The following is a 26,402-nucleotide window of genomic DNA, read 5'->3' on the forward strand; positions in this document are numbered from 1 at the left end:
TTTTCTTGGATTCACTTGCATTATTTATTTTATCTTTATTTAACTTACTAAATACAACTTTCTTAAATTTCATGCTCTCTAAAGAAATGCTTTAAGTAACATAATTATGCCTTGAAGGAGAAGGAAGGGTGTAACATGTGTCTATTATTGAATTGACCCGACCCGATAGTACCCGTTTTGGGAACGTCCAGTGCCAAAGTAAGTGATTGGGTCAGTCGCCAATCTTTGGACTATGTAATGTACTTTATCTACTGAGTGACGAGCGAGTGTTTTACCGAAGGTTTCTAATTTACCCTTGTGTGATTCCTATTGAAGCATATACTTTGTGGTGGGTGCATGTCGGTATATCAATACCAATTCGATCTGAGCTCTCTTATTGAATTGCTTATTCATTAAGCATTCTGATTATTACTGTAAGGACTAAAACTAGACAAATAATTATACAAAGAGAACATAGATTTTTACGTTGTTTGAATAAACCTACATCCACGGGTGAAAGTATGATCTCTCGAGTATTCTTGAAAGTAATGTGAGGATGATGAACTAAAATGAAAAACTCTCAACAAGATCTAAGATGAAAATATTCAACTCTCAGTTACTTCTAAGAGCATCCATAATAGCGGACATCCGACCAGTGAGCGGTTCGTCCGTCCGGGACGTCCACTATTGCGACGGACGAGCGCTCGACGGATGAGCGCGACGGATGAAAGGTCGTCCGCGGTCATGCGCGGACGTCCGTCGTCTCGTCTGCTATTGTGCTGACTCAACGGACGTCCCGGCGGACATCCCAATTTTTTATTTTTTTTTTCAAAACTCTATGTTGCACTTCATTTCATTTGCACCACTTGTATTAACGAGTTTCTTTCCCTCTCTACTATCATTTCTATTGAAGACAAAATGGAGCACGATAGTGATTCTCCCGGTACGAGCGAGTCACAAATGCCGATGTTCCTCGTTGGAGGTTGGGGAAACGCCGGCAGAACTGCAGGGATGCCCGGGATGATGCTCCAAATGTCGGGGATGATGGGCGGGTACTATAATATGTACCCTTGGATGGCAGGGATGGGTAGGATGGTGTCCCAAATGCCCTGGGTGAGTGGGGGGATGACGGGGATGGAGGCCGGGATGATGGGGAATACGATGCTCGGGATGGCGGCCGGGATGGGGGGAATGATGCTCGGGATGAGCGGGATGATGATTCTCGGTATAATGCAGGGCATGTCTGCCGCTGCGGGGGGTAGCAGAGTGGGGGTCCCCCAATCTCCTAGGGACAATGTTTATCGGCCCTACATGGATTTATTGTCTGTTGGTTCCCAGAGTACTCCACTAGAGACTCAGTTCACCGGCATTGAGACTTTCTCACTGGATGAGTTAGGTCTATCTCCGATTAGGAAGCCTCCCACTCAGAGTCAATCGGCGATAGGGGAACGGGTTGCTTCGGCAGGGAAGTCGAAGAAGAAGGGCAAGGGCAGGGGCACTGGTGAGTCCTCGCGTGCGACGGATGAGGGGGAGGAGGCCGACGAGGAAAAGAGGACCGTCTGGAGTGAGGAGGAGTGCGTTGCTCTGGCAAAGGCCTGGGTCAGTATAGTTGAAGATTCCATTGTCAAGGCTAATTAGACTATCGACAGGATGTGGGCGCGCACTAGCGAGGCTTATGTCAAATTTTGCCCGGCTGGTGGGAAGTATCACGGGGCTGAGCCGTGCCAGAAACAGTGAGAGCGGGTGAGGAGGGCCATCACCCGATTTGTCGGCATCTACGTAAACAACAGTCGTACGATAACCAACGGCATGTCCATGTAGGATGTGAAGACTTCGTCGTTGCAGGGGAAGTTCGGCGTGTTCAAATACTAGGATGCCTATGTTGTGCTACAGAATTCCTTCAAGTTTCGTGCGGGTGTTGTCGCTGGCTGGCCAAAGCGGACGAGGCTCAACGCCTCCGGCAAGTACAGCAGCAGGGCCGGTTCCCACGACCTTCCCGACGATGCCGAAAAGACCCCTCCACCGATTTCCCGTCGCCGTCGCCTGGTTGGGAAAAAGATCGCAATGCGGATGTCTAGGGGAAGCGTCAGCGGGTCCCACGAGGTCCAATCAACAGCTTCTAGGGCCGAGCCCAGTCCCGCTCTCACCCACCTTGCGCGCATCCAACAGTAGCAGAGCATGATAGAGGTCATCCGGGATTGGAGAACAACGGTTGACCCCTACACAAGGAGATGCTGAAGGGGTCATCGACAGTATGAGGCGCGATTCGGGGCTTCCACCCCTTAGAGGGAGTACCGCCGGGACTGGCCAAAGGGACGACGAGGAGTGAGACGGGGCCGCGTGTATCGAAGCTTTGGGATGTTTTTTTTTTGTTGGCGAACTATGTAACTTTTTAAAAATTTAAATATATATCTTTTTTTTTTTTTAAATAAAATGGTTGCATTTTCTCAGTATTCGTGTCAAAATTTTAATTCTGTAATTGCGTATTCGTGAATTTTTGGATTTTTGTTATTGTGCTTGTGCTGGGATGTCCTAGTGCTTGTCCGCTATTGTACAGTGGGATATCCTAGTGACGTACGTGGCAGGAGGTGTTTCTGGGATGTCCTTGGGCTTGTCCGTCGGGATGTCCGCCCCTATTGTAGATGCTTTAAGCTAACTCTTTCGGCTGAAACTCTCTTTTTCCCTCTCTGCTTGCTTGTTTGTGTTTCAGCCGCTGCTTCTTTTTTATGTGGATGAACAACAGTTACTTTAACAAACTCACTCTTCGTCACTCAGTTGGCTATAACCACTAACGACTAGTGCACAACTAATCTCCACAAGACTTAGCTGATGACTCCCTTCCCAACGGCTCTTTCCGCTTCTTTGTCTTAGCTCTTTGGATAGCCAAAATCCTAACAAATCCTCCACATTGTCTGTTCAATGTATTACAGCACAAGATCAGACCTTCACCATCTTTTACTTCCTTGATTCTGAACCAACCCAGCCGAATCTAAAAAATATTCAAACTTGGGTTTTGGTAGAGCTTTTGTTAGCATGTCAGCAGCATTAGCAGCATTGTGATTGGTGCTCACCTTTTATATCTTCACCATTGCCTTTTCAACATCATCTAGGATGAAATGGAGTCTCACATCAATATGCTAACTTTGCTCGTGGAAAAGTTGGTGCTTAGATAGGCACATAGAACTTTCCTGCTTTACACTGAAGTCTCCGATGATCCCTCTAAGCCAAGAACTTTCCTTGACTGCCTCAGTCAAGGCTATATACTCTGCTTCAGTAGTAGATAGAGCCACTACTGATTGAAGACCATATTTCCAACTAACTGCAGAATTAAATAAAACCAGTAGCATTTGATAAATCAAAACAATGTATAGTCAATAATGTAGATCAAAGCTAAATATATTGATTAAGAAATACTCCCTCCGTCCCACTTTAGTAGTCCCGGTTGACCATTTTTGGGCATCCCTCTTTAGGAGTCCTAGTTGGAATATTCCATAAATGATAATAGGCCCCACATTCTACTAATATTTTATTATAAAATTAATATATAAAAGTAGAACCACATTCCACTATCTCTTTACACCAACTTTTCTTTACATTTCTTAAAACTCGTGCCAAACTCAAATAGGACTCCTAAAGTGGTATGGAGGGAGTATTAGTTTATCAAGACCTCATCTTTGAGTAAATAGTAAAAAGACTTGTCTCGCTGTTAGATCTGTTCAGTGCTACATCACACCAGTGTCATCTAATTTCGTTAAGGCTTGGAAATATACAGACTGTCATTGCAACCTTTCATGATAAGTAGTCAAAGCTTATCTAGATTTTGAAATATGCAGAACTGTGTTACCTATGTTTAGAGCTGACCATATTACCTTAAAGTGAACGTCACCCACAATCGGTGTACTAAAACAAAGATTTCGACTTGCTTTTGTCTTATACATTTAAATATGCAAAACAACCATTTAATGTAAAAACATAACACCTTTGTGACAAAACATAACACATGTTGAAGGAATAAGAGTTCGACTCATTCAAGATCTCGAAAGGCGTTTGAGTATAAGTGAGAGATTGCTAGAGTTTTGTGTATTAGAAATCATCTTTCGACTGATTGCATGCTGTAAAAACTCTTATTTTATTTCCCAAGGAATAAACATATTATTTTTGTCATAATGATTGTTATGTTTTACATTTAATGATTGTTTTCACATATTTAAATGTATAAAGAAACTTAACAGGTCTAAGTCTTTATTTTAGTTGACTGGTTGTAGGTGTCGTTTACTTTAAGGTAACACGGTCAATTCTGAACAAAGAAAAAAACATAATTTCACAACCTAGATAGGCTTAGACTACCTATCATGAAAGGCTGCAATAATGTCAGTCCGCATATTTATGAGCCTTACTGAAATAAGATGACATTGGTGTGATATAGCACTGAACGGATCTAACAGGAAGACATATCTTTATGCTAACTACTGAAAGACAAGGACTTGATAAATAATCATTTCTTAATCAATATATTTAGCATTGAGCATACGTTATTGATTTTGCATTACTTTGATTTATCAAATGGTGGGAGTTTTTCACCCAATAATTCTGATATATCTTGGGTAGTGTTGGTTAATATCTAGCGATGCTAGGATTGCTATTATATTGAAACATGCGACTAGTGGTTTGATAATGTCCTCAAGAGAAATTCGAAAGAAGGTTTTATTATTCAGAACCTAACTTGTTGAAATTTAATTATTCTATGAATAATAAATAAGTGTTTTTTGCTAAGTCCACTCTTGAAATTAAAAAAGATATTAATTAATTAAGTCTATTGCAGACATTAATTAATTAATGGACATCTATATCTTAAGTGCATGAAATAACCTTTTAAAGTGAAAACACGAATTATTTGTAATTTCGGATTTGGATGGGTAATTCAATATTATTACTGTAGTGGCTGATAATAATATTTCAATATAGGCTTGTATTAAATTGTGGGTTCAATTTAATTAGAAGAGCTAACTGGGTGAGTTATTCACTTTTTATTAGCACTAAAAATACCTGCAAGTATACAAGGTAGATCTAGTATAGCTAAAGGTCAGTACCGGGTTGTCGAACACGGGAAATATAATTGCAACTGGCTATTATGTACTAAGCGTCAAATACTATCTAGAGAAACAAGAGAATTTTGGATTAAAAACAATTAAAAGCAAGTAAACAACTAAATGCAATTAAATCACAAAGATAAAGTATGAGAGATAAGAGAATTCTAGGGATGTGCGTTCACAGATGGTTATACAAATTTCAACTACAATACCCTAGCACAGTTTCTACTTCGATAGAACGAGTCACATAATTTATGCACATGCGGTACAAGCGTAGATTACTAACACTAGGGTTGTCAATCCTAGATTAGTAACTCCTAAAAGCTCCTAAGACCCTTGAAAAGTCCTCACTCTCAATTAACAGTGTCGTTTTAAAGGAAGCTAATTGTAGTGTCTATTAAGTGGATCTAACTCGCCAACCTCCTCTCACGATTATGTAGCATGTTATATTAAATCTGCATCGAATATGTCTGAAAGAGCAGGTTTTCGGTGTTGTATTATATGCAGATGTGTATCCAACTGATTAGGATGAAATTCCCAACCTAGCTGAGTCGTTGGCACGACAACCTAAACCTGGTATCAATAAAATTCCTCAACCCACTTCTACTGACTAGTATATTGGAGGTAAGGGTCGAATCCCACAGAGATGGACACGTTAGGACAATTGTGGTGATAATCCGGACGGTTTTGGTTAGCTACCACGCTTTGGGTTGAGGTTCTACCTAGACGGGAATTAAATGTGGTACTCTACTGACTGGTGGGTGTGAAAGTGATCGACATGGGGCTGTGTACGTGAAAATGGGGAACAAGGTGTTTTGGAGACATGTGGAAAGTAAAACGGTTACTATAAAAGGCAATATGGAATAACAGAGAATATGTGGTGGTTGGGTGGCTACTCTGACAGGTTTGTAAGGTACCAACTCAAAAGCAAAGGACAAAAGCAAAAAGTAACTAAAAAGTAAAAGTGGTCCCAAACTTGGATGTGGATGTTGTCTTCTCCAACAAGTATACACCAAAATCAAATAAACTCAGATTCCATGGATAACAATTCAGATTAACAACTTTACAAACCAAATCTACCGATTAAAATACTTAAAACTCAAAGATCAACAAACGAAATTAAAAGTTATGCATACTGGACTACATGCAAGGTGACAGAATCTACGTAAACTCAGATTTTGCACTTAATCACTTCGAAAAAAAAAACAAATCGGAACAAACAAAACTTAACTACGACTCAGATCAAGCAAAACAGAATGAAATCATTCTTCGACACTCAGAAATTATCGCAATAACCAGATCTAAGCTACCTAGGCAGAATGAAATAGATTCGAACCAAAAGAGATACATAAAACAAACTTCATTACCAAAAGTGTTTGGATCTCAACAATATACTTCAAAAGGTAAAAGAGAGCTAAGTTATGCAACATATCCAACGAAAGAAAACAAGTAAAGATTTAAACTAAGAAAGCGATTAAAGATTGTTTTGCCACTCCGGGCGATGAAACTGCTACTACTACGAGATGAACTGGCTGGAACGATGGACGGTGACTCTGTTGGGACTACCGCAGCGGAAGACACGGAAATCAAACAGGTCCTAGAACGGATCTATTTAGGTGATTATGCATTCGACTCCAATTTCATGCAATTTACATAGATCTATAGATATAACATCAAATAAACACATAATCATGCATATTCGATGTAGATTCGATTGTTACCTCATAATCCATCATTGGATTGACGTTGCTAGCTGCACCACCCGGAGATCCTTGGTTTATCGACCACGAATCTTCCGTACTATTCCCTCGTCCTTGATTCTCCATCCGTGTGGGCGGATCTTAGAAAACCAATTAAATAACTTTGAATGGATCTAGGGAAACCCAATACCAACACCAAATTGTCTAGATCTAATCCTATGAATTAGGATAGATCAAGAACAATAATCAAAACCCTAATTCTCCCACGTGCTAGGCACGAAAATCGAGACAAGTGAGAGAGAAGAGGGAGGCGCCGACTTTGCCTCCTAGGGTTAGGGTTTGAGGTGTCTTGGATTGTGTGCTAGGGTTTCCCTTTCATTCAATATTTATAGTGGACCTTATTGGGCTAGTAAGGGGATCCATGGAATGACTTAAGTGTTGGGCTCACCCATTAGATAAATTACTAATTAAATCAAATGACCCATGATTTAATATATTATCAATGGAATATTATTTTATTCCACTAAAGAATAATATTGCACTCCCACTTAAATCACCAAATTACAAATAACTTGGGTCCATTTTATTTTATAATATTTCCCGCGTTTAAGATTATCTTGATCCGTCAATTTAATTCTTTTGTCTGCTATGTGACTAGAATTAAATTAATTCTCCAAAGAGTTTTTCTAGTTTGAAACTTTATTTATTATTCGTGGAATAAATTCCAACTGCGCAGTTTTCTGAATAATAAATTCATCTTTCAAACACCTCTTGGAGATCACCCCTTAGGGATTTAATCATACCACACTGGGCACGCGAATTCTATGAAATAATATTCCAATACCTTCATGTTATTCAATTACTACCACCCAAGATATCATGAACTTGAGTTACGTACAAACTCTCACATATTGATAAGTCAAAGTGGCGTTTGATTGAATAAACAATATTGATATTAATATCATAGACTAGAAAATACTAAACTTTCTTGAAATATATTCTTTCAGTAGATAGCAATAAAGAATACATTTCGGATTAGATCCTTTCAGTGCTTTACCACACCGGTGTTACTAATCTCATCTTAGGTAAGGTTGTGAATACGTTTTTCTTCTTACTAGATCTGGCCAAGTCCCCTACTGAAAAACTCATGAGGAGATTCATCGAATTTCTCTACTTGACCTTCTTAGTAAAAAGCCTTAGACTTGTTTATCATATTTCAATAATAAACCATTTATATTATATTATTTATTCTCATAAATAGGTAAACAAGTGGATGTGGCATTTCTCGTATACATGCACAAGCTGACTGTACAAAGGCATGTACGCTCGAAGCATCTTTTAGTATACAAACCACAACAGACTCTCCGGTGGATGTTTGGAACTTCAGGTGACCATGGTTGTGGCGAGGAATGAGAAGACTTGGACAATGCTGGAGGAACTGATCTTTTCCGAGAGAGAATTCTAACTAAGTGTAGTGACCGAACTCCTTTTCTCTCTCCAAGTGCCTCCTTTTATAGGAAGGCTTGCCCTTACTTTTAGGGTAGACTTCCTTCGCGAAATGACTCTTTTGCCCCTGTTTGTGGTAGATCATCCCAGCAATCCTTCTTCTCCATCTCGAGCCTTCTTTCTTGCATGCATTCTGGTCAGTATTGCACCCTTCCAGCGCTCTTTTCACCTGAGTTGTCCGAACCTTCTCCTACTGACTTGGACCCTTCTCCTGCACACTTAAGCAACTTCTTTGCGGATAATACATGTAAATCATGACATACTGACCAGTAACCAAGGCCTAAAATACGACTTATCAGTGTCACTCAAGCATGCAGTATTACGGAACAACTTAAGGAAGAAACGAAGTAAAAACAAAACGGATATTAAATAGAAAAATGAATTGTATAACCAAAGTCGTTACTAGCACATCCCTAGAATCCTATGAATTTAGTTACACATGATAGAATAATCTAAAAACATAGTTTGAAGGGAAAACAAAGTAAATATAAGAACTAAAGCGATAAAACCCAAAGGTAGAATCCTCGTAGCCTTGATCTTCACTTGAATCCATCTTCAACCTCTTGCAAAGCGAAGAACTCTCAAATATTATGCTCTAGAATTGTGAGGAAAAAAGTGTGTAAAATAAAGTATGAGAGTGTGTCTTAATGAAGAGGTTTGAGGGGTATATATAGTGAATGGGTCGAATCCTATCGGTAGAAGGAAAAAGGTGGCTAATTTTGGTAAAATCTGGAGAGAAAATAAGTTAACTCGTGCGCCGCATTTTCGCAGCGGACCGCTGCACCTTGGCCATCGGTCGTTGTGCGTTGTTCGTAGCTTCTGCCCATTTGTGTAGCGGTCGCTGCATATGATGTAGCGGTCGCTGCATATGATGTAGCAGTCGCTGCAAATTAGTCCAGTGGCTTCGAGAGCTTCTCGAGCGGTCGCTGGGCGTCTTCAGATTTGTAGCACAACCTTCTCTGGAGCGGGCCGCTATGGGGTAGCGGTCGCTAGGGTCCAGCGGTCGCTACGCGTGGTGCAGCGGGCCACTGGACGGCTTGAACGCTCTAGACTTCTATCTTCGACTTTTTCCTATCTTTTCAGCTTAAATATGCACAATTCTCACAAAACATGTCAAAATACCAAAATAGATAATATATGCAAAATATGGACATGAATTGCGATTTAGACATTGAAAACAGACCAAATAAGGGTCCTTAAAACAGTGCAAAATCCGAGCGTATCAGTGAGACCACATCCAAACCTCCATAGATTCCTGACTGGGTCGAATATGTAACTTAATATAAATAGGAGAATAAAGGAGAGACACACACACTTTTTTCTCTAAAATTATCGTCCCCTTCTCTCTCTCTCTTTCTGAGTAGGAGTCGAATTTTTCTCCTATTTTTTTGTGGGAGTTCTGTCTTCTTTATTTAAGTCTAGTATTTTGATAAGATCACCCCACCCTGATATCGAAATATAGTTCGGGAACCAGTCAAAAAAGCATATTTTAGTTTAAACTAATCAAAAGCATGTTTTAATTCAAGTTTTGAGAATGATACATGTGATAATTACGCGAATAGCTTTTGTCTAAATAATCTGTTAAATAGATCTAATTCTCTTATTTATCTGTGCTTCCGTTGCCAACCCCATCAGGACATTCGCTCATGTGTGTGTGAGTTTATTATCTAAATATTGCTCTATCTTTTTTTATGAGGAACTTTTCTAAATATTTAAGTTAATATCAATTTCATGATAAGAAAATAAGATGTCACTATGCATAAATATCAACTTTTTTTAGTAATAATGTCAACAGTCACTACTCACTAGCAACAATGTCAACTTGTATCTATACATATCAACTATACACTAGTAAATACAATGTCAACTGTGCTATATATAAATATCAATTCCACTATATATTAATGTCAAGTTCTTTAGTATCAAAGTCAACAGTTTCTAGCAACAATTTCAATTTACTAATAACAATGTCAACAAACACCAGCTTCTTCACCGCCCTACACATCAACATCTCCTCCAACACCTTCTCCGACACGTGAAAGCTCTCTCAACCACATTATCTTCACCCAAACCTCGGTTGCGCAACCGCTCGACACATTCAACATTTTCTTCGACACCTCTGTGTTCCCCAATCCGAGCAATCAAGTAATTCCATGTATCGCTAGATGATGCAACAACAGTTTCAGATTCGGAGCTCCACGCATCTTGAGGCGACAAAAGAGCTCCTTAAAATTTATACTTACATACAATGAAAAATCAACACATAATTAGATCCTGTTCAAATTGATCAACAACCTATGAATTGACCGAGATATTGAAATGAGAATCCACAAATTATGAATTGATTGAGAAATTGGATTAATAATCCATAGATTATGAGTTGGTATGGGGAAATTGATCGTGGAATTCATCCAGATTATGGGAGATTTGATTACATAATGAACATCTGGTTTCGCACAAATTTTAATGTATAATTAGTAAAGTAAAAGAAAGATAGAAAGAAAAAAGTTTCAAAAGTGTTGTTAGTGGAGAATGAGTCCCTCCTCATTAGAGAGAAATGAGTTTCCAATAGAAAGTTTTTACTTTTCAGGAACAGACAAAAGAAAATAGTTCACTCTTCGGGGAAAGTGGAAGTGTTACAAAATGACATATGTGGAGTACCATTTACACATTAAAAAATTATTTTTACTATTCCACATTGCAAAATATGGATTATTAGATTCTAAAATCAAGTGGTATATAGTTGGTAGTAGTTAGTGATTATCATATAATTATCTATTAATTACATCCCTAGTAAATTATTTAATACTAATGACACATGGAGAGTGATCAATTGCTAACTCATCATTTAATTGCTAACTACAACTAATTTAAAACCATAAGATTTTAGAAAATTTGTGGTCTACAATTTGCCATGTGCAATTTTCGTTTTTATTAATTAAATCGAAAAAGATAAAAAAAAACTACTCCCTCCGTTCCTGAAAATTTTTCACCTATTTCCTTTTTCGTTCGTCCCTAAAAATTTGTCACCTTTCACTTTTACTATTTTTGGTAGTAGATCACATATTCCACTAACTCATTCTCATTCACATTTTATTATAAAAATAATATATAAAAGTAGGACCCACATGCCACTAACTTTTTCAACCCACTTTCTATTACATATTTTAAAACCCGTGTCGGGTCAAATGGTGACAAATTATGGGGGACGGAGGGAGTATTAAATTAGGGTTTTGGATAAAAATGTCAATATAGTATTTCGAAAATATAACACAATGCTTTGAGAATGTCAACACAATCTTTGAGAATGTTAACACATTGTTTATATTGACATTCTACAAGTATTATATTGACATCTTTTATATACTACTATTACATATTTTAAAACCCGTGTCGGGTCAAATGGTGACAAATTATGGGGGACGGAGGGAGTATTAAATTAGCGTTTTTGATAAAAATGTCAATATAGTATTTCAAAAATATAACACAATGCTTTGAGAATGTCAACACAATCTTTGAGAATGTTAACACATTGTTTATATTGACATTCTACAAGTATTATATTGACATCTTTTATATACTACTATTGACATTTCTGCTTTACGAAAAAATTAAAAATTTTCGAAATATTTTTCAAATTTTGACATCGGAGCATATGCAAGTGAGATCTCGTTAGAATCCTTATGAAATTATCTTTAATTTGATATATGTTGTGCGAAAAAATAATTTAAATCGGGAAAGTTATATGTGTTTTAAAGTTATGGGATATTTTTCAAAGTTAGTTACAACTATTTTGTTGTAAATTGACCTTAATACCCTTATTGACGTTTTATGTTAATCGTATTGACATTTCGGGGTTGATGATCCAGACACTTAATTTAAATATCTAATGGTTATTATTTAGTTGTAGTTAGCAATTAAGTATTGAGTTAGCAATATAACACTCCCCAATGACACATATTATTACATCCCTAGTAAATTACTTCTTCCGTCCCGGCTAAGATAACACATTTCTTAGCCGGCACGAGATTTTAGGAGTTATTGGTTAAATGATTTAATTTGATAGAGAAAAAGTGGGTGTGAGTATTAAAATAGAGAGAGAAAGAAAGATGAAGATTTTAATAAGAGTGAGAAAAAATGGTTGGGTGTATTAATTGGAGAGAGAAAGTTTCTAAAAAAAAATGTGTCATCTTAGTTGGGACAAACTAAAAAGGAAAACGTGTCATTTTAAGCGGGACGGAGGGAATATTTAATACTAATGACACATATTAATTGATAACTTTAACCCTTCAATCTATCAGAGTAAAAAATACCCCTCGTCCCATTTAGAAGTCCCGATCACTTTTGCACACTCGTTTTATTAAAATCATAATAAAATAGTAGTTAAAGTGAATGAATGGTAAAGTAAGAGAGAATGTGGGACTCCTGCGGAAGGAGTAGTAAAATATTCTACAGCAATACTCCATAAAAGAACATCAATTGTCATTAGGCCATCTCCAACCATTTACACCAAACTCAAACTCATTTTTGAGTTTGGGTCACACCAAAAAGTAGTTTTACTCCAATCATTTACTCCAAACTCAAACCCAAAAGAATATTCCATATTTATATTCTTTTTTATACCTTTTCAATTATACCTACATATTTACTTAAATTACATATTAGTCCCATAATATTTTATCAATAATTTATGTAACTTAAATAATTATACAAAATTTTTTTATTAATATATTTATGTATTAAATATACTTTATATTTAAAAAAATTACACTACTTTTAAAATTAAATACACTAAACTTGCAATAATAAAATTCAAATATAAATTGAAACTCATTTAAATATATCGCAATTTCATAAAATCACGATAAACATAAAAAATAACTAAAATTCAAGACTCAAAATGTGTGCATTGTTCCCACAAATGATCAACTGGCGCATTTTGAAGTTCCAGATGAGCACTTTTATTTCTTATTGCGTCATATCGGGTCATATACTCTCGAAATAATAACAAGATTTTTTTAGCAATATTCATTCCTATTTAGTAAATTTATTAGTTATTATTTGTAAAAAAAACATAATTTATTATAATATGGTCAGCTTGCTAATTTCTATTTAATTATTTTTATTAGAAAAATATATGTAAATTTCATTAACAAATTGTGTCTAAATTATGCGGCTGATAGTTTGAATCAACTATCAAGTACTCCCTCCGTTCCACAGTAATAGAGGCGTTTCGTTTTGAAAAAATAATAATAAATAGTTAAAGTGGAGAGAGAGTAAAGTAAGAGAGAGAATAATGTAGTGAAGAGTCTTATCTACAATATTCTCACTCTTACTTTACTCTCTCTCCACTTTAACTATTTATTATTATTTTTTCAAAATGAGTGCTCAAAACGAAACGCCTCTGTTACTGTGGAACGGAGGGAGTACTACTGTACTAGTACACAAATTGACAGTATACAAATTGGCTGTCGACTGATTCAACTATCAAAATAATAATAAGGATTATTATGCAATATTTAAAACTTTTTTGCAGTAGATACTTAATTTTGGTGTTCACTTCAAATTTAGTGTTGTTTAATTTAAAAACTCAAAAATGGGTATGGGTATGGAGTATGGTTAGAGCACATTTTTACATCAAAAATGGGATTTGATATACGGTGGTCTTAGCCGTCCGTCATATTGATAAAATTCCATGGAATCGCAGTGATAACCTATTTTTCCACTATTTATTTTCGTAATAAACTCAAGTTTATTGTTTGTTTTGTTGTATAGGAATTCCATTTTGTCAAAATTCTGATTAGTCACGTATCCGAAACTGTTAATTAAAATAGCAGTAAACATAAGCGGGTCGAGTCCGACACAAGTCGGTGGAGAAGAAAAAAGCAAACCTTTACTGAGCAGATACAAACAAAAACTCTCTCTCTTTCTCCGGCGACATTTTTCCGGTATGTAAAAATCCGGCGGTTTCACCGATTTCTTCCACCGTGGCGTGTCTCGTATTTAGAGCATCATGCTTCTGTTTACATCTAAAACCGCTACTTTAATTTGAGTGATTCATTTTCGCATTCGCATTCGCATTCGCATTGTTGGAGCTTGGCGTTGGAAGAGCTGTAGTTTGAGGCGTTGACGTTTATCGGAGTCTCTCCGCTGCTTCATTTACGGTTTTGTACTCGTCGGATCTCGATTCCCGGAGGTGAAGAAATGAGCCGAATCCGATATCGTTTTGTTTTCCCCTTGGTGCAGCTTTCTCCAATGATTTATGAATAAATTAATGGACTTCTGTTTTTTTTTTTTTTCAAGTAATTTTCAATTTCTTCAATTTACCTTTCCCCTGAATAATTAACTTGCTTTACCACTGAATGTGGTGTTCCTCGGGCTTACTTTTTGCATCCGAGTTCGCCTTTTACCTAAATTTGTTATGGAAAGCTTATGAATTAGGCTCAAATGTGAGCTTTCAAAAAAATATTGATCGTTTAAAGTAAAGGAAATTGGTATTTGAAGTTTTTTTGGTAACTCTTTTTCTTATCTTTTTGTGTGGGTGAAAAAGTGTAGTTTGTTCACTGATGCAACCTACAGATGTCAGGTTTAATGTTAACATTACGTAGTTTTCTGTTTCAGAGCAAAGCCTTACTTTTTTTCTTTTTTACCCTCAATTTGCCCCCTTCCCTTTCTCTTTAACATTGCCAATTTTTTTAGGCAAATCATTCAATTACCGTTTAATTTATCAGCCATTTTTTTTTCTTATGCCTTTCTTTGATTTTCTGGGTGGTTAAATTTTTCTAAAGTAGCTTTTCTGTTTTCAGATTGAAAGCTGCAGATTCCTGGAGTCCTTTCCTTGCTGGACATCTACCTTTTTCTGGGTATTACTTTCTTGCTTTTGATGTATTGTGACTTAGCAGGGAGGTCCACCGTTTCAGTCTATGTAATATGGTTAAGATATTATTTTTACCAGGTATTGAGATGAATGGTATTTCAAGCAATGGCAAGACTAGAAACTTTGAAAAGACACATCCAGGATGCTTAGGAAGAATGGTGAACCTGTTCGAGTTGAACATTGGTGTATCTGCCGACAGACTTCTAACTGATAAACCACATGGAGATGGTGCACACTCGTTCTACTTGAAAGTTCTGATATGTTATATAATTTCCTTACTGAAATCTAGCGTTCTCATGCATGTCATATACATTCTAAGAGACCATTCTATATGTTTAAAATAACTAGATGGATTATTTCTATTGCAGAGTTATCTTTTATTGGCCTCAAATGTGGCTGTCTGTTACTTTTCTTTTGGTCTACCTAATTATTTTATAAATGGTTGCTGGGTTTTAAATTTGTTGCTGGTATGAATCTCATAATTTGAACATCTAATTCTTATTTGCTCGGCATAATCTGTGCATCTAATTTTCTGGGCGATATGCCTCTCTTCGTGGGCCACCCTCAACTTAATTTTCTTCTTTTTTTAAGGGGCCATTGAATTGAAGTTTCATTTTTTGTAGTATTTCTCCTTTAGCAGACCATAATGCGATCTTGCTGAATTACATAATTTCAACCTATTTTCAGGTTCACCTGTCTCAAAAAGCAGATCAGATGTATCAAGCATGGGCCATTCTCTTGATCAAATTGAAGAAAAAGTGGTAACAGGACTATTACTATGTAATTAGAGAATTATGTGGAATATATTTTCCCCACAATGTTTTCCAGATTTTACATGGACGATATATTTTATTCTTTTGTGTGGATTGCAGATAGTATCTGAATATCTGGACACAATTTCAAACAAAAACACAAATACGACGCCTGTGAAGATGCTCAGTGCGCAAGAGATGTGTAAAGAAGTGGACTCCAGAAACAGACCACCTAATTTAGTTGCAAAGTTGATGGGGCTTGATCCCATTCCACAACACGAACTTGGCGCTGCAACGCAAAGAAGCCACTCTAAAGGTCATCCTCGATGTCATTCAGAGATACCTATGAGTAACTGGGAACAACAGAATGGACTTTTTCATCATGTAGAGAGAGATGAATTCAAAGATGTTTATGAAATATGGCAGCAATCAAAGAAATCAACACGGAAGGGAAGGCATGATGAAACTACAAAGGACACAAAGCTGGCTTTTGTTCGTCAGAAATTTGTTGAAGCAAAACGCCTTTCCATGGATGAAAATCTTCGCCAGTCTAAGCAATTCCAAGATGCGTTAGAAGTTTTGAATTCCAATAAAGATTTATTTCTTAAGTGTTTGCAGGAACCAAATTTTGCAATTTCACAGCAACTGTACGATCTGCATTCAATTCCTCCACCTGACACAAAGCGTATCACTGTTCTTAGACCTTCAAAGATGGCTGGGAATCATGATGTTGCTGCTGGGAACAGAGAAGATAAACAAATGGATAAGTGTGCCTTTGTTCATCTGAATGGTTTGGAAAAAGGTCATCTGGGGAATTCCCCTTCTGCAAGTTGGAAGAATTATGAAACTCTTACTCAACCGACTCGAATAGTTGTTCTAAAACCAAGTCTCGGAAAATTACTTGATGATAAGGCTGTGGGCTCTCCACAATCCCAGTCAGCAAGGGTGCATGGTGAAGAGTTTTTTGGCGAAGAAGAAGACAATGATAATCAGGAATCCAGAGAAATTGCAAAATCAGTTACTCAGCAAATGCGTGAAAAACTTGGTAGGCACCACCGAGATGAAACCTTGTTTTCGTCAGGTTTTTCTAATGGCTATGTCGCTGATGAAAGTTCATTTAATAGATCAGAAATCGAGTATCCAGCTGGTAATATTAGTGATTCAGAAGCTGCGTCACCTTTGTCTAGGCACTCCTGGGATTATGTCAATAGGCTTGGTAGTCCATTCTCGTCCTCCTCTTTTAGTAGAGCATCTTATTCTCCAGAATCATCAGTTTGCAGAGAAGCAAAGAAACGTCTTTCTGAAAGGTGGGTCATGATGGCATCTAGTGGGAGCTGTCAAGAACAAAGACATGTACGGAGAAGCTCGAGTACATTGGGTGAAATGCTTGCTCTGTCTGAGACAAAGAAGGTTGCTTTACCTGGGGAAGGAGGCAGTTCCAATCAAGAATCAAAGGGTGTAAATTATCACTTATTCAGTGAACAGAGGACAAACAGAAATGTGGATAGTTCAACAATAAATCTCAGCAGGTCAAAGTCTCTGCCTGTATCATGTAATAAGTTAGGAACTGGGCTACATGCCTTAGTTTCAGCTTCTGAGAAGGATAAACTGGAAATTTCGAAGGACAGGAAAGTAAGAAGTTCCAAATCATCGTTGAAAGGGAAAGTTTCAAATTTTTTCTCCTCAAGGAACAAAAAGAGTAGTAAAGAAAATTTCCTTGTATCTGACACCAAACATGAATGCCCCTCTTGTCCTGCAGACATTATCAGCGGTAAAACTGAAAGTCTTGTTAGCAAAGGGCATGACTCTGAGCCAGCTGATCTGCTGGGGTCATCAATTAAGGCATCTTCTTCAAACCCTATCTTCAAGAAGGGCCTGATATCTCCGGAGGTAATTTTATCATGTAATATGCATGATTGCTTCGACTGTTTATCCACTTGATTCATACTGTGTGTTTACAGGTGCAAGATTAGTTACATGAAATATGTTTCAAAGTTTTAGCTGATGCAGTTGTATCATCAATCACGCCCAAGTGCTTCTTAAAACCTTTTACACCTATTTTCTATGAATTTCTCCTAAAATCTTGAAGAAATTATTATGGCTTCCACCAAGATGATAATTGTACAGTTTTTACGAGAGAACAGATAGTGTTGTTGCAAAACTCCAACTGGCTTGGCTATTATGAAGTTTGATCATGATTGAGAAGCTAAAGGATCATGGGTGGGGGACCAATGAGGTGGAAAATTGCTTACAGAGATATAGCTAGTGAGGGAAAAAATAAACAGAATTAGTAACTTGTGATGATTGTTTATTAAGTTTACCCAGAGCTTTGGCTTATTGGACACATGCAAATTTGTTGGTTTCAGACAAAATAATTGCTGTGTGCTTTATTCTTGTGACCGAGTACTTTATATTGCAGGGATATACACTTCTTATTATCTTATAGGTTTTGACTATGGATAGTTATTTTTTATCTAAACTGCCAACTGTACACTTATGATACGTTCCAACATTTACAGGCAGAGTTGTCTGTATCAGAACCAATTGTATTTGCAAATTTTACTGAAAATCAGGACCAGCCTAGTCCAGTATCCGTCTTAGATCCACTCTTTGAGGATTGTGATAACACGAAGAAAGTGTTCTCCCATTATGGCAAGCCCGATCAACATGGTACAGTCGATGTTGCCTTAATTTTGCTATTGCTGCAATTTTCCTTCTTTGATAGTATTGGTTTTAATTGTTTTATCCGACCATCTTTTGCAGGATATGAGTTGCCACACAATGCAATTAGTTCAAACTTAATTGACAAATCACCACCTATTGGTTCTATTGCTCGTACCCTATCATGGGACGACTCGTGCATGGACACAGCTTTATCATACCCCATCAAGGAATCCTCAATTGCCCAAGGAACTGAGGAAGGAGAGCGAGAATGGGTTCTTCTAGTTGAGACATTACTCTCTGTAGCTGGGTTGCAGGGTGAGGTGCAATCAGAATCATTTCTGGCAAGATGGCACTCGCTGGAAAGCCCTCTGAATCCATCGTTAAGAGACAAGTACGTTGATCTAAACGAGAAGGACACACTGCACGAGGCCAAGCGGAGGCAAAAGAGATCAATGCAAAAGCTTGTGTTTGATTGCGTAAATGCAGTGTTAGTGGACGTAGCAGGATACGGGTCTGGTCCCACCCAACGAGCCATTCCAAGCATTAAGTCCAACACTAACATGTTGGATGAGGTGTGGGTTCGGATGAGTGCTTGGTTTAGTAGTGATGTCGAATGTGATGACGAGGACAACAACAGCCTGGTGGTTGATAGGGTCATGAGGAAGGAGGTGGTGGACAGTGGGTGGGTAGATCATTTGAGATTGGAGATGGATAATTTGGGTAAGGAAATTGAAGTGGAATTGCTGGAAGAGATTGTGCAGGAGGCAGTGGTTGAATTGACAGGTAGAGAGTGACGATGCGTTTTTATTCTTTTAGCAATGTATTTATACTCACTTATTATTTTTTTTTGTTGTGTTTCAAACGAGAATGGTCCCCCCACCCCATCTCCAATTGTTCAGTTAAGTGATGCAACTTGTCCCCTATATCTATATGCATATGACCCCATAATATGACCTCTTATGTATATTATTTGTATAACTTGTTTTATAGTGGTAGAAATATGATATAAATGTCACTGGTTGTGAGTTTGGATCCTTCACCACAGTCTCTCTCTCTAGAAAAATTCCTCTACAATGCCCCTATTAATAAGATTTGAAATATGAAGAGAGGGAGACGACAGATTTTTGTGAACTTGATATATCACGTGAGTTTTTACTAGAAAAGTGTAAATGAATAAAAGCAGAAACGCATAATGCATTAAATGATGCAACGATAGCAATAGTGAGACAATATGCCGAATTGTAAACAGTTGCTGTTACATCTTGCTGAATGTGTCTTACATATTTGCCCTTACTTATACCTTTGTGGTTTTGTCCAGGTTTTTGGCTAAGATAACAATGATGATATCATAAAGTAAAGTAACAATGAGAAAAAAATAGAGAGAAAAGTAAGAGATACGGTAAAGTACTCCCTCCGTCCCAAGATATTAGATCCCTATTCCACTTTGGGGTGTCCCAATACATTTGAACCATTTCTATTTATGGTAAAAATTTATTCTACTACTAACTCCACTTACACCACTAAACGAAATATTTCCTAAATTCTTGTGCCCAAAAGAAATGAATCTAATATCTTGGGGCGAGGGGGAGTAAGAGATAGATAGATAGATAGATAAAATGTTACTTTTTTTAAAAAGAAAGGAAATGTGTCACTTATAATAGGACGGTCGAAAAAGGAATACGCCTCACTTCGGATGAGGGAGTAATATTAAATTGTTATCAGCCCAAAAATAAAAATGAGATTATTATTGTTGGTTTATGTTTTGTTGTTAAGCCAATAAGAGTAAAAACAAGATAAAAATAGAAATGTGTTCGGCAGCCGAGATTATTTCGTAGGTTAACAATGAAAAGTTACGTTTTTGTCCAAATTTCCTCTGGCCAATTTTCACTATACAATTTTAGGGGTTAGACTTTATAAGATTTACTAGTATTACACCCGTGCTAGTAATTAGGGTTTAGAATATTAATTTTACTAGTAATTTTAAAATATTAATTTTAGAATGTAATTCAATTAACTAAAACTATAAACAATATCATTATATGAAAATTGTTAATTTTAGAAATGTGTTGCCTTTTCACTAAAAGGGAAATGAATCTATTACTATGGAACATACCAAAATGACAAAATAACTCAACTACTATTGAACGTAGGGAGTAGTATAATATTATATGTTTAAAAATATTATCACCATTTAAAACTTCTAACTCTGCATTCTTTTCAAAAGCTAGATTAATTTAATATTAAGAGTTAATTTATTATTAGACACATTCTTATTTTGTATTTTATCCTTTTAAATTAATACTATAATTTCTAATTATTAATGAATTCATGAATACGATTTTATAATTTGTGATTAAATTTTAAAGAAACATATTTGAATTCCATAGTTGGATAGATAGCGAATGACACAAGACATTTAATATAATTAATCCATAACTATGGGGATAGATTGTGCCAAACCAATTTATTATAAATAGAAATTAATAATTTTGCCAAATTAAAAAGTTGAATAATGAGCCAAATTAGATAAAGAAATCCAAAATCATAAAACAGCTAAACCCCCAAGGCCCCAATAAGTAATTTCTTAACATCAAATATTTAAACAAATAAAATTACAACCACTACTCATATTGTTAGGTTTTATTAAATTAAATTTGATTTCAATGGTCAATATCTTCCATTTATTAAAGAAATACGTTATTAGTTATTAGAGCTCTACTAATCATACGTTCAAACATATAATTATATCTTTAGAGGCCCTTTAATCACACATTTTACTTTTTATCTTTAGTCGTAAATATGTATTAATCGTTTTGCATTTAAAATTGAAAAATGAATCATTTAAACTCTCTATATATTACTCCATTTTTTCGAAGAATGGTTGTTTTTAGTTTAAGTTTTAATATGGCCCGCTTAGTAAAAATACACGGAGGAAGTTAGGATTCAGCTAAAATATAAATACGTGAAAAGTAATGGAGTACTGTACATTATTTTTGTAAAATGGAAAAATGACTCACCGTGAGACCACAAAAAAAGCAAGTTTTTTTTTTTTTTTTTTTTTTGATAAACACCTTCATGGTGGAGGGTTGAGTAGGTCCCTCATCCCATATATATCATGCAAAGCAAAGTTTGTACATAGACCATTCCCAAAAGTGGATGATCCGGAACAACAAAATCAAAACAAAAGACAACCTCAATGAACAAAGGAAGTTAGACTAGAGAAAACCACTAGCTATCCTCAAAATCTAAAATTGGGCATGCCAAGCTGATCCAATCTAACCATAGCTCTCACCCGAACTGGGATTGCGCTCCCCTCCATTCTCTCCAAAGACTGCTTGTTTTTCCCTCTCGAGGCCAGGAAATCTGCTATCTTGTTACCTTCTCTCCGGATGTGCGAGATCTTCCAAAGGACCCCACGGAGCTCCATCATGATCCTTGTCATAGTATGTCTAGTTTCTGCCGGACCCAGCTGTCTCTTCCCCAGAAGAAGGCTGACCATTTCTGCATCAGTTTCCAGCCACAGGTTGCTGCTGTAAGACTTGGCGATTATCACTCCTTCAAGCAAGGCCTTAAGCTCAGCTTCAAAGCTCGAGGCTACCTTCAACGGAACGCAAAAGGCCTCCACAGCCTCCCCCAAGTGATCTCTAACAATCCCCCCCCCCCCCCCCTCCTGCTCTACCTGTCAACCCCTCAAAAGACCCATCAGTGTTGAGTTTAAACCACGGCCAATCTGGCGGTTTCCACAAGACCGTCTCCACCCTCTTCACCTTTCGCTTCCTCACCTGATTTCCCATGAAGTCTACTCTCGGATCACAACTTTCCCATTGGTCTTGTTCAAGAGCACCCGCCAGCACCAGATTCCTTAAGTAATTAACAATTCTCTTATAGACATTTTCCACTATGAAGGTCTTATCATTATGAACACACTCATTTCTTTCTATCCAAAGGTACCAAACAATCAAGCAAGGAATCAAGATACATATGTGGTGTTTATTCTTACTAACCGTATGTTTCTGCCACCATCTCAAACGCCGTTCCAGGTTCTGTCCTCTATCATAACCCGGGGCTTGTGGAAACCACCTTGAGAAACGTTCCCACACAGAAGTTGCTGCATCTCCATTTACAAAGAGATGCATCCTTGTTTCCATACTTGGTTTAGAGCAGCAGCGGCATTTGGAAGCGAGAGACACTCCCCTCCATTGCAGTTTTGCATCTACCGGGATTCGATTAGCAAGAAGCCTCCATAGAAAAACCGATATTGAGGGGCTAATATCTCTTCCCCAAATGAACTCGTAAACCTCCAACTTTTCTCCCCTGTTTCGTAAAAATTCCCAAGCCGAGGCCACAGTAAAATTGCCATGAGGAGTCAAGGCCCAACGGCTAATATCCCCAGATACCATATCAATCGGTGTGTCCAAAACTCTTTCACTCACCTCTATCGGGACACCCCAATCATCCAACAAATCCAGGACATCATCCTCCTTCCAACCAGAACCAGACCAGAACTCTCTCACTCTTACAAACGAAGGGTTCCCTATTTTTGAGCAAAAGGCGCTAATCGGCTGGTCATCCATCCAAATGTCATCCCAAAAACTAATCTTACCTTCCCCCAACATCCACCTGATAAGGCTTTGACATTGGACCCCAGCCTTAAACATTCTCCTCCAGATTGGGCTGAACCTACTGGACCTGTATATAATTAAGGAAGCAGATATTGACCAATACTTCTTGTACATATATTGTGCCCACAAAGAATTCTATGCCCGGAATCTCCACCACAGCTTGAAGCTATAAGCTTCCATTGTGTCTGCCATGCTTCGCAATCCTAAACCCCCTTCTGAGGTGGGCCTGCAGACGTCCCTCCATTTGATCCAATGTGTTTTGGTTGTTGTGCTGCAAGAGCCCCAAAAAAATCTGGCCAAGACTTGCTCCAGCATTCTGATAGCTCCCTTTGTTGGCTCAAGGACTTGAAAGATGTGCACCGGGATGGCTTCTAGAATGCTTTTAACCAAGGTAAGCCGACCTCCAAAAGAAAGGTGCCTATGACCCCAGGAGAGAATCTTCTGTGCTATCTTATCTCTGATAAACATAAATAGATTAGTCTTCTTCCGGCCACAGAAGATGGGGACTCCAAGATATGTGCAAGGAAGGCTCCCGTGCTGGAAACCTCCAACAGAAATGACATCAGCCGCCCATCCCACCTGTTTCTTGTCTATATAAAAGCAACTCTTTGCCTCATTGATCATCTGACCTGATACTTCCATATAGTGTTTAAGACAATTCTTCAACTTCCTAAGTGAGGCCCTCTTGGCTTGGGTGAAGATGATAATATCATCCGCGTAGGCAAGATGAGATATTTCCATTGTGTATCTGGCCGTGCGATATCTCATATTCTTGTTCCCCAGTATAAGACGATCCAGGATTCTAGAAAAGTAATCAGCTGCCAGGATAAATAAGGACGGGGAGAGAGGGTCACCCTGCCGAAGACCCCGAGAGGATTTGAAAAAGCCAGCTGGAGTTCCATTTATTAGAATTGAGAACCAACATGGATTTATACATCTCTCAATCATTCCAAGCCATAACTCCGAGAAACCCATCTTCCTAAGCACCTTTATCAAAAACGGCCATTGGACACGATCATACGCTTTGGCCATGTCTAGTTTAACCGCTATATTTGGCGAAGGATTACATTTCCAAAGTTCATGAAACAGTTCTTGGGCCAGCAAAACATTATCACTCAAGAGACGGCCTTTGATGAAACCACTTTGATTTGGGGAGACGAGATCCGGGAGCAGGGGAGCCATCCTCATCTACAAGAGCTTTGATATAATTTTATTGGACACGTTACACAAGCTTATTGGCCTGAATTCCGACCATTTAGTAGGGCTTTTCTTCTTAGGAATTAAGACGATCATTGTTGCCGCCAAGCCTCTTGGCATCTCGGCTCCTTGAAAGAAATCAATAACCGCTTCAGAGACATCAGCACCAACAATATCACAGCAGGTTTGAAAGAAAAGGGAGAACCCATCCGGCCCCGATGCACTATCCGCATTTATCCCAAACACTACATTCTTGACTTCCTGAATCGTGGGAAGGCTGTCCAGCACCTGCATATCAAAATCCGGGGGCAGAGAGGCCAGAAGATCCAAATCTGGTTCATGTAAAATATCAGTGTCAGAGGATAATAAATTCTGGAAGAACCTGACAGCCGAGGCACTCAGCTCTCCACTGTCTGTTATGACTCTTCCCTCCTCCTCAATGGCATGGATCCTAGACTTTGCCCTTTTTTGTTTCACCCAACCTTGAAAGTATTTAGTATTTCTCTCTCCCTCAACTGTCCATCTAATGGCTGCTTTTGGCTTCCAATAATCTTCCTCCATTCTTAAAGCAAGCACAAGCTCTGCTGCGGTTCTATTCATCTCCAATCTTGAGGAAGGAGACTGATCATGCTCAAACTTTTTATGAGCCTCCTGAGCTGCAAGGTCGGCTTGCTTTACCTTTTCAAAGACATTTCCAAAGACATTTTTATTCCACCACTTCAGGCACTTTTTAACACGCCCCAGTTTCAGCTGCAAATTTAGCATGCCCTTCTCCCCCGTGGGTTCAATCCAGCACCTCTCCACCTCGTTCAAAAAGGAGTGGTGTCTGATCCACATACTCTGAAATCTAAAAGAAGGACGGGTGGGAGGACCAGGAAGTTGACATTGAATAAGCAGCGGGCCATGATCAGACATTATTCTAGGCAGATTAGTAACTCTTGTTGTAGCAAAAAGCTCCTGCCACCTCTCCCCAATCAAAGCTCTGTCCAATTTCTCAAAAATATTCCCTCTTGCCCATGTGAATTTTGCACCATCGGTATCAAGATCCAGGAGCTGGCAATCACTTATAGTATTAGCAAAATCCACCATCTCCCTTACCCTATTTTTGCTGGAACCTTGCCTTTCTTCTTCCGAGAGGAAAACATTAAAGTCCCCTCCTACCAGCCATGGCCGGCCCTCCATTCTCACTGCAAGCTCTCTAAGTTTATCCCAAAGGGGGAGCCTCCCTTCTCTCGAGCATTTTCCATACACTACTGACAGATGCAAAGGAATAGGAAAAAGATCAGAGGAAATACGAGTATGAAGAACCTGTTCTGAGATGTCCCAGTCATCAGCCTCCATTCCATTTTCTGCAAACAACCATATTTGACCATTTCCATTCACCCCTTTGAATTGCAGCCCAAACATTCTACTGAAGAAATCCGGCTTTGGGCTTGTTAGTGGCTCAATGATGGCCATGATCGATATTTTGTGAGTTTTAATCAAGAACTTGATGGTGCTCTGTGTACTCTTATTAGCTACACCTCGAGCATTCCATATTAATATGTTGAAAGTCATGAGACAATCAAGGAAACCGCGGAGGATTCAAACCTCCCTTTCTTTTGCAGACAGTTATCAATCGGGTCCCGAGGATCACCTGAACCAGCCTCCCTCTTATCCACCAGATTTCCACTCTCAATCCTCTCTATCTCCGCTTGATCTTCATCAGGTTCCCAGTCCTTTTCGTCTTCATACACTTCACCCTCAAAATCCCCATTAGGCAGCGTTTTAAGGATCTTTGTGCTTGAAAAGGAACTCTGAACCAGAGTCCCAGAGGTCTCCCCTACCTCCTCCCCCTTCTGTGAGAGTAGAGCATCAAACATTCCTGAATCGTAGCCCTCCATGCTCCCACCCACACCTCCTTGACTCCCCCTTCTCCCCCCCCCCCCCTCTCCCCCCCCCCCCCCCCCCGCCCCCTATCAAAAGAGGAGGATCTTCCCAAGCCCCTTCCCTGACCTCTGCCCCTGAACCCACCA

At 38.3% G+C, this 26,402-nt stretch overlaps 1 protein-coding gene across 2 annotated transcripts; it reads left to right on the forward strand.

Moving 5' to 3' along the window:
* The first annotated feature begins 14,087 nt into the window (after nt 1–14,087).
* LOC125188719 (uncharacterized) lies at nt 14,088–19,491 on the forward strand. Of its 2 annotated transcripts, none has more exons than XM_048085734.2 (7): nt 14,088–14,471; nt 15,082–15,138; nt 15,231–15,380; nt 15,840–15,913; nt 16,025–17,794; nt 18,424–18,574; nt 18,668–19,491. In XM_048085734.2, exons 3-7 carry the CDS (start codon nt 15,239–15,241, stop codon nt 19,360–19,362), a joined length of 2,832 nt encoding a protein of 943 aa, XP_047941691.1. In that variant the 5' UTR covers nt 14,088–14,471; nt 15,082–15,138; nt 15,231–15,238; the 3' UTR covers nt 19,363–19,491. The 2 variants fall into 2 exon arrangements, with proteins under 2 accessions (XP_047941691.1, XP_047941692.1); XM_048085735.2 differs by having other exon boundaries at nt 14,094–14,223.
* The last annotated feature ends 6,911 nt before the right edge of the window (nt 19,492–26,402 follow it).

Source organism: Salvia hispanica, chromosome 5, assembly GCF_029641045.1.
Source record: "Salvia hispanica isolate PSC_SH4W2 chromosome 5, Shi_PSC_v1, whole genome shotgun sequence".
NCBI classification, from domain to species: Eukaryota; Viridiplantae; Streptophyta; class Magnoliopsida; order Lamiales; family Lamiaceae; genus Salvia; species Salvia hispanica.

Coding starts and splice junctions, on each gene's coding strand:
- LOC125188719 (XM_048085734.2), top strand. CDS start 15,239: ATGAATGGTATTTCAAGCAATGGCAAGACTAGAAACTTTGAAAAGACA. Junction 15,381..15,839: donor TGATAAACCACATGGAGATG/GTGCACACTCGT, acceptor ACCTATTTTCAG/GTTCACCTGTCTCAAAAAGC. Junction 15,914..16,024: donor ATCAAATTGAAGAAAAAGTG/GTAACAGGACTA, acceptor TGTGGATTGCAG/ATAGTATCTGAATATCTGGA.